The sequence below is a fragment of the Lacerta agilis genome, chromosome 4, assembly GCF_009819535.1.
Source record: "Lacerta agilis isolate rLacAgi1 chromosome 4, rLacAgi1.pri, whole genome shotgun sequence".
NCBI lineage: Eukaryota > Metazoa > Chordata > Lepidosauria > Squamata > Lacertidae > Lacerta > Lacerta agilis.
The window spans coordinates 8,946,049-8,958,699 of record NC_046315.1 but is presented as its reverse complement, the minus strand read 5'-3'; the positions used below and the strand labels follow the sequence as shown (position 1 = coordinate 8,958,699).

General features: G+C 46.7%; 1 protein-coding gene across 1 annotated transcript; it reads left to right on the top strand.

Moving 5' to 3' along the window:
* Window positions 1-4,646: 4,646 nt before the first annotated feature.
* Window positions 4,647-6,466, top strand: LOC117044948 (myosin heavy chain, skeletal muscle-like). The gene is made up of 2 exons (XM_033145741.1): window positions 4,647-4,726; window positions 5,416-6,466. Exon 2 carries the CDS (start codon window positions 5,463-5,465, stop codon window positions 6,354-6,356), a length of 894 nt encoding a protein of 297 aa, XP_033001632.1. The 5' UTR covers window positions 4,647-4,726; window positions 5,416-5,462; the 3' UTR covers window positions 6,357-6,466.
* Window positions 6,467-12,651: the final 6,185 nt, after the last annotated feature.

Below are 12,651 nucleotides of genomic sequence, written 5' to 3'. Positions count from 1 at the left end.
CTTGCATTTCACAATTTCAGAAAAGCGATCCTTCAGAAATAAGGAGGGGGTGGCACTGTGGGTTAAACCACAGAGCCTAGGGCTTGCCGATCAGAAGGTTGGCAGTTCAAATCCCCGCGACGGGGTGAGCTCCCGTTGCTCGGTCCCTGCTCCTGCCCAACTAGCAGTTCGAAAGCAAGTCAAAGTGCAAGTAGATAAATAGGTACTGCTCTGGCGGGAAGGTAAACAGTGTTTCCATGCACTGCTTTGGTTCGCCAGAAGCGGCTTAGTCATGCTGGCCACATGACCTGGAAGCTGTACGCCGGCTCCCTCGGCCAGTAAAGCGAGATGAGCACCGCAACCCCAGAGTCAGACACGACTGGACCTAATGGTCAGGGGTCCCTTTACCTTTTTACCGTAGGCTGCTCTACACCTGAGCTCGCCTCCTGTTTGATTTCGAAAGCCACGCTGTGCTCTCGTTTCCGCAGCGATGCTTCTGTATTCCAGTTCCTGGAAACCGCAGGGGATCTTGTGTGAGTCACGTGACACGTGCAGGATTTCAGACCCGGAAGATGGTGTCCTGGATTTGGGCCGCGTCATAGAATCATAGCGTTGGAAGGGATCCTGAGGATCATCAAGTCCAACCCCCTTGCAATGCAGGAATATGCAGCTGTCTCACGTGGGGATCGAACCTGCAACCTTGGTGTTATAAGACCCATGCTGTGACCAACTGAGCTACCCATGGTCTGACATGTTGGAAAGTATGAAATACCTGAAGCAGCTCACGTCCCGTGGTTGTGTGTAAGGGTTTATCCACACTTACCTTTCCTCTGGTCGTCCAAAGCACAGACCGTGCTTTAAAACTCCATGTCTGAGTGCTCTTTTTCTTGCTCTGGAGTTTCCCCTGCAAAAACTTGCTCTTTAAAGCTGAATCAAACAGACAGCAATCCATGGAAAAACTGAATTTATGTTTGCTCCGATGGAGCGCCAAAGAGCGGCTTTATGTTGGGCAAAAAACAACACTCTGATACGCAGCTTTAAAGGGCAGCCCTGTGCCTAGCAACAGCAGGGCGAAAAATAAGTGTGGATAGGTCAGGAAATGCAATTTTCATGATGATGCAGATACAACTCCCATCTCTCTAGCAAAGCCATGATAATCTTACACATAATTTGCTGTCTATCATTTATATGCTACGTTATCTGACAGCAGCTGCACCTGAGGCAGCTAAGGAATGAAAGAAAATGCGGTAAAATCCCATATTAAAACCACTTGTCGGTTCTGTATATAAGCATGTAAAGGTAAAGGACTCCTGGACAGTTAAGTCCAGTCAAAGGTGACAATGGGGTTGTGGTGCTCATCTCGCTTTCAGGCCGAGGGAGCCGGCGTTTGTCCACAGACAGCTTTCCGCGTCATGCGGCCAGCAGGACTAAACCACTCCTGGCACAACGGGACACTGTGACGGAAACCAGAGTGCACAGAAACGCCATTTACCTTCCTGCCACAGTGGTACCTGTTTATCTACTTGCGCTAGTATGCTTTTGAACTGCTAGGGTGGCAGGAGCTGGGACAGAGCAACGGGGGCTCACCCCATTGCGGGGATTAGAACCGCCGACCTCCTGATCGGCAAGCCCAAGTGGTTTAGACCACAGTGTCCCTAATACATAAAACTTGGGGCCCCAAACCGATCTTGACACAACCCTATAAAATCTCCAAAATGATATAGAAATGGCTCAGTGGCTTTGATGTCGGGAAGCTGTCTCCCCACCTGCATATGTCATGGGGTGTGTGTGTGACAAGTCTGTCGCAGAAATGTCCCATGACGGAAGGTGAAAGCTAGAAAGTTACTGTGAGATAAGACTCGGTTACCTTTTGGAAGAATGTAATTGGGCTGCCTTTGGGCAATAATGGCATTCAGAAGCACAACTGCCTCTACAGCTAGAGGCAGCAATGCTTCTGAATTCCTGTTGCTGGAAACCACAGGAGGGGGACAGTTGCACTTGGGTTCGAATCCTGCTTGCTGCCATTCCCACAGGCATCTGGCCAGCCACTGTGAGAACAGGATGCTGGACTGGATGGGCCATTGGCCTGATCCAGCAGGCTCTCATTAGGTCCATAATAATAATAATAATAATAATAATATATTTATACCCCGCCCATCTGGCTGGGTCTCCCCAGCCACTCTGAGCGGCTTCCAACACAATATTAAAACACAATAATTCATCAGACATTAAAAGCTTCTCTAAACAGGGCTGCCTTAAAATGCCTTCTAAAAGTCTGGTAGTTGTTCTCTTTGACATCTGGTGGGAGGGCGTTCCACAGGCCAGGTGCCACTACCGAGAAGGCCCTCTGCCTGGTTCCCTGTAGCTTGGCTTCTTGTAATGAGGGAACCGCCAGAAGGCCCTTGGCGCTGGACCTTAGTGTCTGGGCAGAATGATGGGGGTGGAGACGCTCCTTCAGGTATACTGGACCAAGGCCATTTAGGGCTTTAAAGGTCAGCACCAACACTTCGAATTGTGCTCAGAAACGTACTTAAGAATTATGAAATCAATGGTATTAATATAATGAACATCCACGCACCTCCTGACACCTCCACTCTTTCAAATATTTGTTTTATTTATTTATAAAAAGTATTTACCTGCCACCTTCTCGCAGATTGTTGGGGTGACATAGAGCAACACAGAAACATTCAACGCAACAAAGAGCAATCATTGAAATGACTGGTGACTCGAGAAAAAAACCGGACAACTGCATAAAACCTGTTGGCATAAAAAAAAATAGCCAGCAAGAGGCAAATGAAAGACAAAACTGAGGATTTTCACCGAGAGAGTGTCCCATAGCATGTGATCAGTGATGACACTTCTGGTTGAGATCAGTCAAGCCTCTGTAACACGGGGGACAAATGGCAGCGCTCCTCTGGAAACGGGCAGTGATAAAAGGGTTCAGGTGGTAAAAGGCGAAAGATTTATACGATCTGAAGAGAAACCAGAGTATATGAAAGTTACCTTTAGTAAGAAACCAGAGGCATTCCTTTTGAGCATGACCAACGAAGAGATACCCAGTCAGGATAGAGTATTTTTTATGTATGCCACAACAGCGGCTAGAATTCTATTGGCAAGAACCTGGAAGGGCGAAGAGATCCCAACAGTGGAAGAATGGCAGATGAAGTTAATGGACTACATGGAACTCGCTGAACTGACCGCTAGAATCCGAGACCAGAGGGAGGAGACGGTGTCGCAAGATTGGAAGAAATTTAAGGACTACTTACTTAAATGTGTAAAATTGAATGTTTGAGTATTTGAGCAGAATTAAATGGAAGAAATGGCTTTAGCAGTTTAATGTAAGATATAATTGCTTAGAAGAAATTTGAGATGTGAATGATTTAATGGTATAAGAGTATTTTAAGATATAGAATAGAAGGGAAGATTTATATTGGATAAGAAAATTTAAAGATTATTAAGAGATTTGGTAAAGGTTAATTGAAAAAGAAATAAAGTTACCTACAGAATATATATGATTTTAAAGGCAGTGGAGGGAACAGGGGAAGTCCCCTGAAGTTAAAGACAAGAGGAAAAAAACAAAGATAGGTGTTGAATAAGGTTTGTATGTGATTCTTTATTGTATTTTGTATTTTGTTTATTGTTTACTATGTATTATGTTTTTATTGTGTTTATGTTTGTGTAATGTTGTCTTTTCATTTTGTTTTATTGGAAAATAATAAAAAACCTTAAAAAAAAAAGGGTTCAGGTGGACCAGCAGTGGTCAAGTCAGACAGGTGCATCTTGAGAAGCTCACAACAGGACAGAGGCAATGTGGCGTAGTGGTTAGAGCATCAGGCTAGGACCTGGGAGACAAGGGTTCAAATCCCCACTCGGTCATGAAGTTCGCTGGGTGACGGTGTGGACCACTCACTGCCTCTCAGCCTAACCTACCTCGCAGGGTTGTTGTGGGGGGGTTAAATGAAGGGGCAGAAAACCATGGAGCCCTGCTTGAGCTCCTTGGAGAAGAAAGGTTGGAGTTTAATGCAACTAAATAAATAAAACAAATAAACAGAATTAGCAGTGACAGATAATCACGGAGATAAAGACACCCCCCTCTGTGAATTGTTCTGCCTTTTTAAAGGCAGTGGGTGGCTGCTGATGTGTGCAGCTGTAACAACAACAACAACATCAACAATGTAGAGTCGGAAGAGACCCCAAGGGTCATCTAGTCCAACCCCCTGCAACGCAATGCGTTGTTTATTGTTGTTGCTGTTGTTGCTCTATTTATTATATTATACCTCACCTTTCTCCCTGACAGGGACTCAAGGTGGGCAGCTTACAGATAAAAATAAGAACTGCCAAAACCACAGGAAAAAACCATATCATTTAAATCCTGTGTTTTATTGCTTAGGCTTTGGACATGAAGTCAGTTTATCCCAGTGGCCCAACTGCTCCTTCACCTCCTTTAACCCGAAAGAGTGGAAGCGTGTGAGCGATGAAGCCTAAGCTGGGTGGAACATTTTGAGTCTTTCAATCTGTGGTTTAAATGGGTCCTGCTTGGTGCTTTTTCTCCTTTTAATTCTTCGAGCACAAGACCTTTCCTGCATCAGCTCCATTTCCACTCCCTCTGAGAATGTCCGCTGATCTCAGGGCAGGGCATTGTGACATCAGCTGCAGGCCAGATTTCAGCAGCCAGCCTTGGATTGGTTGAGGCTGAGTTCCAGGAGAGCATGTAGGGAAAAAACCTTTCAAAAACTCTGGCTCTTGGGTGAGTAGGCAAAGCTTAAAGGTGAAGGTAAAGGGACCCCTGACCATTAGGTCCAGTCGCGGACGACTCTGGGGTTGTGGCGCTCATCTCGCTTTAGTGGCCGAGGGAGCCGGCGTACAGCTTCCGGGTCATGTGGCCAGCATGACTAAGCCGCTTCTGGCGAACCAGAACAGCGCACGGAAATGCCGTTTACCTTCCCCTCCGCAGCGGTACCTATTTATCTACTTGCACTGGTGTGCTTTCGAACTGCTAGGTTGGCAGGAGCTGGGACAGAGCAACGGGAGCTCGCCTTGTCATGGGGGATTCAAACTGCCAACCTTCTGATGGACAAGCCCAAGAGGCTCTGTGGTTTAGACCACAGCGCCACACGCGCCCCTAAGCCATTCAAATAGCATGGCGGAGATCCTAGAATCATGCCATCATAGAATTGTAGAGTTGTAAGGGGCCCAAGCGTCATTTAGCCTCCTGCAATGCAGGCGTCTCAACTAAAGCATCTACAGTTCTACTGTTAGAACAGCTCTTACTGTCAGAGAATTCTCCGTGAATTCGAGTCATGCTCTCCTTTCTTGTAGTTTGAAGCCATTGGTTCGAGTCCAGAGCTTGCTCCTTCTTCCATGCAACAGCCCTTGAGATACTGAGATCCCAGGAAAGATGAATTGGTTGTTTATTTGCCTTTTTCATCTCTGCAGAGCCCACAGCTCCTTTGTTCCTCTCGGAAGCCAAGCCCTGTCGCACCATGGACAAGTCTGCGCTGTGCCACCTGACGGATGCCAACGGGAATTTGAAAAACCAGATCTGGGACCTGAGAGAGACGGCCGCCAACCTCGACGCCGAGAAGCAGGAGATCCTGACGGAGAACAAGAGCGTCAAAGAGCAGAACCGGAGCCTGGAAGCCAAGATCGAGTGTTTCAAAGCCATGGCGGAGGACTTTGAAAAGGAAGAAGAGGAGCTCCAGGGAGTGCTGAGGAAGCTGGAGGAGACGATCGGGCAGCTGGAATCCCAGAACACGGCCCTGAAAGGCACCAACAAGATGCTGAGGACCGAAATACAAAAGGTGTCCGGCCACATCGTTCTGTTTCAGGATTACAAGGCGACACAAGACCAGGACATCTGCCACATGAAGCAGGTGATGGAGCACATCGTGAGCTACTTCAAGCAGCTGGAGTCGAAGATCGAGACGGCCGAGCAGAGATTCGGCGAGGAGCAGAGCGAAGCCGCTGAGCTCCAGCGCACCTTGGATGAGCTTGAGCAGATCCGCGAGGTCCAGGAGAACGAGATCCTGTGCCTGAAGGACCAGCTGGAAGAGGCGTCGTTCATGAGGCTGGAGAAAGACGAGAGCCTCAAAGTCCCATCTCTGCTACACGAGATGGTCCAAGCCAAGCTGGTCCAGGATTCCTTGGCCATGCAGAGCAGCCTCCTCTTCCTGCTTTCCAAAGTCATGTGGCTGTTGCTGGCGGTGGCCGTCTGCCTGGGATTCCTGAACGTCTTGGCCAAAGTCTACCTCTTCGTCTTCAACCAGGACCTGGAATCCGGAAGCCAAGCTCTGCTGTTCACGGACCGCCTCCGTTTGCTGGCGGAAGTCCTCTCTCCACATCCCATGAGGAGGTCGAACGGCTTGCTGCCCTATTGAGATGGACGCCGCGGCGCAGGAAGCAAACCGGGCAGAGCTAGCCGCGCATTCTTGTATCAAAACCGTGTGCCTTCAAAAATTAAAAGGACCCCCTCCCCCACTTAAGAAAACAAATGCCCCGGCCTAAATTTCCATCTGATTCCACTTGATCTTGCCGGAATATTCAGCACAGGTGTGCCCCCCCATCCACTTACATTCCTGCACACCGCCTACATAAGTGAAAATCGCATAATTGGGGAATCACTCTCTAAACCCCCCTTCAAACCCCCGCTCTACCACTCTCTTTCCCACCCAGACAAAAAATTGAAATCCAGACCAAAATTCAAACTAGGATTGAAGCTCTGGGGCTGGCTGGAGGCTGGAGGACAAGCAGGAAAGTAGCTGCTGCTGCGCTACCACACGTATCAGCTGTTCAGTGGGGAGGCTGAGCAGCTGTCAGGCAGCCAGCAAGGAGAACAGGTTGTTTGCAGATCAGAGAAAGAAAGTGAAACTCTGGCTAACTTGCAGCTAGTTTCTCTATTAAGGAAGCAGAACAAAGTACACACAGAGATTACCAAGGGTTGCTCTTGTCTAGGTGAAGCAGTTGCTCATACTGGCTTGCAACTCCCCCTTCACTCCCCATCCCTCTTTGTCAAGCCCCTTCCTCTGTCTACAGCGAGCCCCAAGGGACCCTCTTTGTGTCTGCCTGGCTCTCTGCTCTGTAACACGCAAAAGATGCCTTGTTCCGGGAGGTGGAGAGGTGGGGGCTTGCAGGCTGTCAGCAGAGAAGCTGTCCGGGTGGCTCTGTGGTGGATCTGCCAAGTCTTTGCTCTGTGCTGGGCCACCTGCCTGTTTCCTCCTCTTCCTCATCCTCCAAGCTTCCAGCCTCCAGTACTTCCTAGCTCTTCCCCTCCTCTGGGATGTGGCCAGTTTTCCACTGCCAGGATCCAGGATCCAAACCCTCTGTGCTTTCCCTGGAGGGATCTTGGTCAGGTGGATTCCACCACCCTTCCTCATCCAGCCAGTCCCTGACAGCAACCTAAACCAAGCCCTGCTGCCTCCGCTCTCACTGGGGCTTCCTCCGTCCTCTTTGGGCTCCAGGGATGGTCTCCTCGTGAGCCACGAGGACTCTCCAGGTTTGTCCGGCCATTTCCAGGTTTGACTCTATTTATTCATTTCTTGGCACCGCACGTATGCGCAGTTGCGCATGAGTCAATCCTACGTAAGTGCGGGGGGATGCCTGTACACTACACGAATTTAACCTTCACGATTTCAGCCATGGGTGGTTGAAGGCACACTGGCTGAAATGGCACAAGTTAAATCCAAGCAGATCACACGGGGGCATCTGAGTTCCTGCGAGGTCTCAAATGAGCATCCTGGGCCTCCCAGACTTGGCGTGTTGAGCGGGCCTTGCACACACCCCCCCCCCCAAGCAAGGCAGAAAAACTGAAAAGCTCTTTTCTTGCTGGGTCTGCTTAGGGTTACCCAGCACAGAAAGAGTGTTTAAGCCCTCTGCAAGGCCTGCTCTGAGTGCGAGTTCTGGGAGTATTGGGGATTCTCTCTCCCCTTGTCGCCCACTAGCAGTGGGGCAGCTCCAAGACTTTGGGCACATGCGGTTTTTGTGTACATGCAAAACCGTGCGTAACGTGATTATGCTCTACTTGTTTTGCTTTATTTCTATTTTTTTAACGTACTTTACAGGATTTATGTAGCACTTGCAAGAAACTCTCTCAGCGGCTTACAAAAATAGAAAACGAAATGTTGACATTCTCGATTAAAAACCCCTCCTATAAGGCGAGTGCAGGACGTGGGTGGCGCTGTGGGTTAAACCACAGAGCCTAGGGCTTGCCAATCAGAAGGTCGGCAGTTCGAATCCCCGCGATGGGGTGAGCTCCCGTTGCTCAGTCCCTGCTCCTGCCCACCTAGCAGTTCAAAAGCACGAAGTGCAAGTAGATACCAGTAAATAGGTACCGCTCCGGCGGGAAGGTAAACGGCGTTTCCGTGCGCTGCTCTGGTTCACCAGAAGTGGCTTAGTCATTCTGGCCACATGACCCAGAAGCTGTACGCCGGCTCCCTCGGCCAGTAAAGCGAGATGAGCGCCGCAACCCCAGAGTCATTCGCGACTGGACCTAATGGTCAGGGGTCCCTTTATCTTTAAGGGGAGTGCAACCCCATCGAGGGCAGGTTGTTTCTTGGATAAAGGACCACCCTCATTTGCAGTGTCTCTATCTGGCGAAGATTCAAGCTTAGCTCCCCCCCCCTCTTTCATCCCACCTCTTTGACGATTCCTCGTAGCCCAGTAAGATTGTCTTCCATGAATACGGTCTTAACAGTGAGTCCGTAAGTGACAGTGGAGGTCAAATCTGGATCCACATGTCCTTCCACAGTGGGGACATAGGTTTCCAGGCAGGAGTTGATCCTGGTGTGGATTTGTCCTGAGTTCGAGTGTCTTCAAAGCCCATTCTTGGTATGAGCTTTCGTGTGCATGCACACTTCTTCATGCACACGAAAGCACATACCAAGAACAAACTTAGTTGGTCTCTAAGGTGCTACTGGAAAGAATTTTTTTTATTTTTTATTTTGTTTTGACTATGGCAGACCAACAAGGCTACCTAACTGTAATTCAAAGCCCATGACACCTTTGGTAAAGGCTGTTCTCCAACTGGAGCGCTCGCAGGCCAGTGTTTATACTACATTTTTTTTTAAGATTTGCCTTGAGAGAGTCTTTGAACCTCTTTTTGTTACGCTTTCCATTTTTAAGGCACTGGTCCAGTGCTCTCAGATGAAGAAACCATCCCTTAAACTCTCAATAAAGAAGGCTGATCGCCGAAGAATTGATGCTTTTGAATTATGGTGCTGGAGGAGACTCTTGAGAGTCCCATGGACTGCAAGAAGATCAAACCTATCCATTCTCAAGGAAATCGGCCCTGAGTGCTCACTAGAAGGACAGATCCTGAAGTTGAGGCTCCAGTACTTTGGCCACCTCATGAGAAGAGAAGACTCCCTGGAAAAGACCCTGATGTTGGGAAAGATGGAGGGCACAAGGAGAAGGGGACGACAGAGGATGAGATGGTTGGACAGTGTTCTTGAAGCTACTAACATGAGTTTGGCCAAACTGCGAGAGGCAGTGAAGGATAGGCGTGCCTGGCGTGCTCTGGTCCATGGGGTCACGAAGAGTCGGACACGACTGAACGACTGAACAACAACAAACTCTCAATGATGGCTCCCAGTGTCCTGCAGTATCCCACAGTGTAAACACAAAGGGCCCAAAAAGCACTCTCCCCATGCTACTCTCTGGACTCGGGCCCATAACACAGTCCATTCCATATAATTATAGAATTATAGGGTCCCGAGGGTCATCTAGTCCAACCCCCTGCAATGCTGGTATGTCAACTAAAGCATCCAAGACAGATGCCCCTCCAACCTCTGCTTAAAAGCCTCCGATGAGAGGAGAGTCCACCACCTCCCAAGGGAGACTGTCAAAAGCTCTTACTGTCAGAAAGTTTTTCCTGGTGTTTAGTCGGAATCTCCTTTCTTGTAACTTGAAGCCATTGGATCGAGTCCTACTTTCGCGAGCAGGGAAAAAACAAGCTTGCTCCATCTTCCATGTGACAGCCCTTGAAATATTTGAAGATGGCTTTTGGCTTGGGTTCAAATCCTACCGTGAACCATGTGCAATGACACCATCTTTCTGGGGGTTGCCTTGTGGATGGCTGAGACAAAACAAATACTCTGTGTCCTTGTCAACACTTTCCAAAGGCTAAATAGACAGTTGAGAATTGGCAGTTGGTGCTTCTGAATATTCATGACCAAGCATTATGGGAACTCCCCCATGTGGAGTATATTGAGAAGTGCAGACTTAATTTTAAATATATATTTTTGGCACCCTCTGGAGGTTGTAGCTAGATGGTTTTCATCTGCCATGCTCAGGTTGTGTTTATTTGCTGTTAAAAACAGTCTATGCTTTAAACATCTAATCTGATTTGCATATGATAATTTGAGTCTGCAGTCTGAGGGAGGAACAAGGGAACATTTTGAACTGATATACCTTATGCACAACATCTCTTGCCCTTGAAACAGTCTCTCAGAACTTCCCAGGAATGCTAGATGGCTATTGCTATCATTATTACCAATAGCGATGATTTATTTCGATTCGGAATCGCTTCCCGCGAGAAATCCTGAAGTGGTTCACAATACAATAAAAACATTTAGAACTATTGCATACATATGTCTGGACATACCCAGAATACTGCACTCAGCAGCAGTGTTTGGGCAGAAATTTGGTTGAATGTCTGGGAAAATCCAGACAAATGGTAGTCCATGTCGGCAGTGCCTTTTCTGCCGGTTTTCTATAAAAATAGCTTTAAAATGGGGTGGGTTTTTTTTGCGATTTTGCCCAAAAAAGCGCAACAACTTTGGGCAAACCCAAAAAAGCTGAACAACTTTGCCAAAAAAAAAAAGGCTCCAGATTTTCACTGTTTGAAATATGGTAACCCGGAATACATGGAACTCGCAGAACTGACCGCCAGAGTCCGGGACCAGAGGGAGGAGAAGGTGTCACAGGAGTGGAAAAAATTTAAAGACTATTTAGTTAAATCAGTTAAATTGAATATTTGAGCAGAATTAGACAGAATATCGGCTTTGGCAGATATGTGTTAGATATAAATGTTAAGAGGAAATTTTTTATGTGAATGATGTATATGTTAAAATATGTTAAGATATGTTGTTAAGATAAGATATATAGTTGTTTAGATATTTGACCAAGTAAAAGTTAAGCATATTAAAATATGGGTAAATGTTAATTGAACAAGATATAAAGCTACCTTGAAGAAGCATTTGTTTTTTGAAGACAGTGGAGGGAACGGGGGAAGTCCCCAAATAGAGAAGTTAGAAACAAGGAAAGTACAAAGATAGATATTGGATAAGGTATGTATATGTTCTTTTTTATGTTTTCTATTATTGTTATTGTTTTAATGTTGATTGTGTTTATTGTTTATTATGCTCTGTGTTGTTGTTGTGTTTTGTTTTCTCTTTGTTCTATTGGAAAATAATAAAATCTTATTTAAAAAAAATGAAATATGGTAACCCTACATAAAGTGTGAAGAGAGGGGTTTCCTTGCTTAGGCTTCTGGGTAAAGAAACTGCTTTTCGGCATTCAAAACGATCTTATCGAACTGAGTCACTTGTGTTATCTAGCTGTACTCTGCTTCAAGGCCAGGGATGAGGCCTGCTAAATGGGAAATGGTTTCAGCTGCGTGGGAATGCATGTACGCCAAGGTTCCAGAAGTTTCCAGCATCAAAGACTTCTGATTGGCTCAGGAAACTCACTTCGGTTGCTATGCCCTTTGCAATACCTGGAGACCAAGCTTTTTGAGGGTATGGATTATAGCCTGCATAAATGATCTAATAATAATAATTTATTATCTTATGGGCCGTATAAAGTTAGTTCAAGTTAGCATTGTTATTTTAGTCTGAGAGGTGCATCCATGTAATGGCCACAATCCAACCGAGTCTCAAACTTCCCCACAGAGAGCTACGACTTGCAACCATGTGCTTTGGTGGCCTCGGAGCATATCCTGTCTCCTTGGCTAGCAAGGCCTCCTGGAACTGGGTGCTGCACAACATCGCTCTGATCAACAGCACTTCCACCTTCACCAGACTGGCCCATGACAAATGGCGCCAGCCTTGCAACTTCCAAACACACAAAGATCGTAACCGGCTGATAAAGCAATCACAAATCTCATCAATTGCACATATAAACAAGTGTAATATAAATCTCAAACATAATAATAGATGAGTACAACCATACAACTGTAGATATAGGCCATCAACATGTGTCCATAAATATCATGGAATCCACAAAATACAGGACAAGGTCCCAAGGCAGACAAAAGTAAAGCATGGATGTAATAATTATTATAGTCTTGCCAGTCTGCAACATGAACCAACGTTGCCACAGAGGGGTGTGATGCAGGTTGTACTGGTTGGCGATGGCTCTGTGGTTGCGCCACTCCAAAAGATGCAGGTGAAGTTGCCACGAGGAAAAAGTCAAACAAAGAAGTAATTCTGCAGTATTGCCACTCCAAAATTAGATGAAAAAAAGCCATGAAGAAAACGTCAGACAAAGAGGGACAAGGTTACCCGGGTTACAGTCCTTGTTTCGCCTAAATTAGGCTTCATCAGCAAACAAATATGCTGTATAAAGACATACAAAATCAGTATCTTAACCCAAATGTCTGCTATCAACCCACAAAATAAACGTTGTTATACATACCACTCGAAATGAATTCGTAAACACAGAACAACAGGAGTAAAA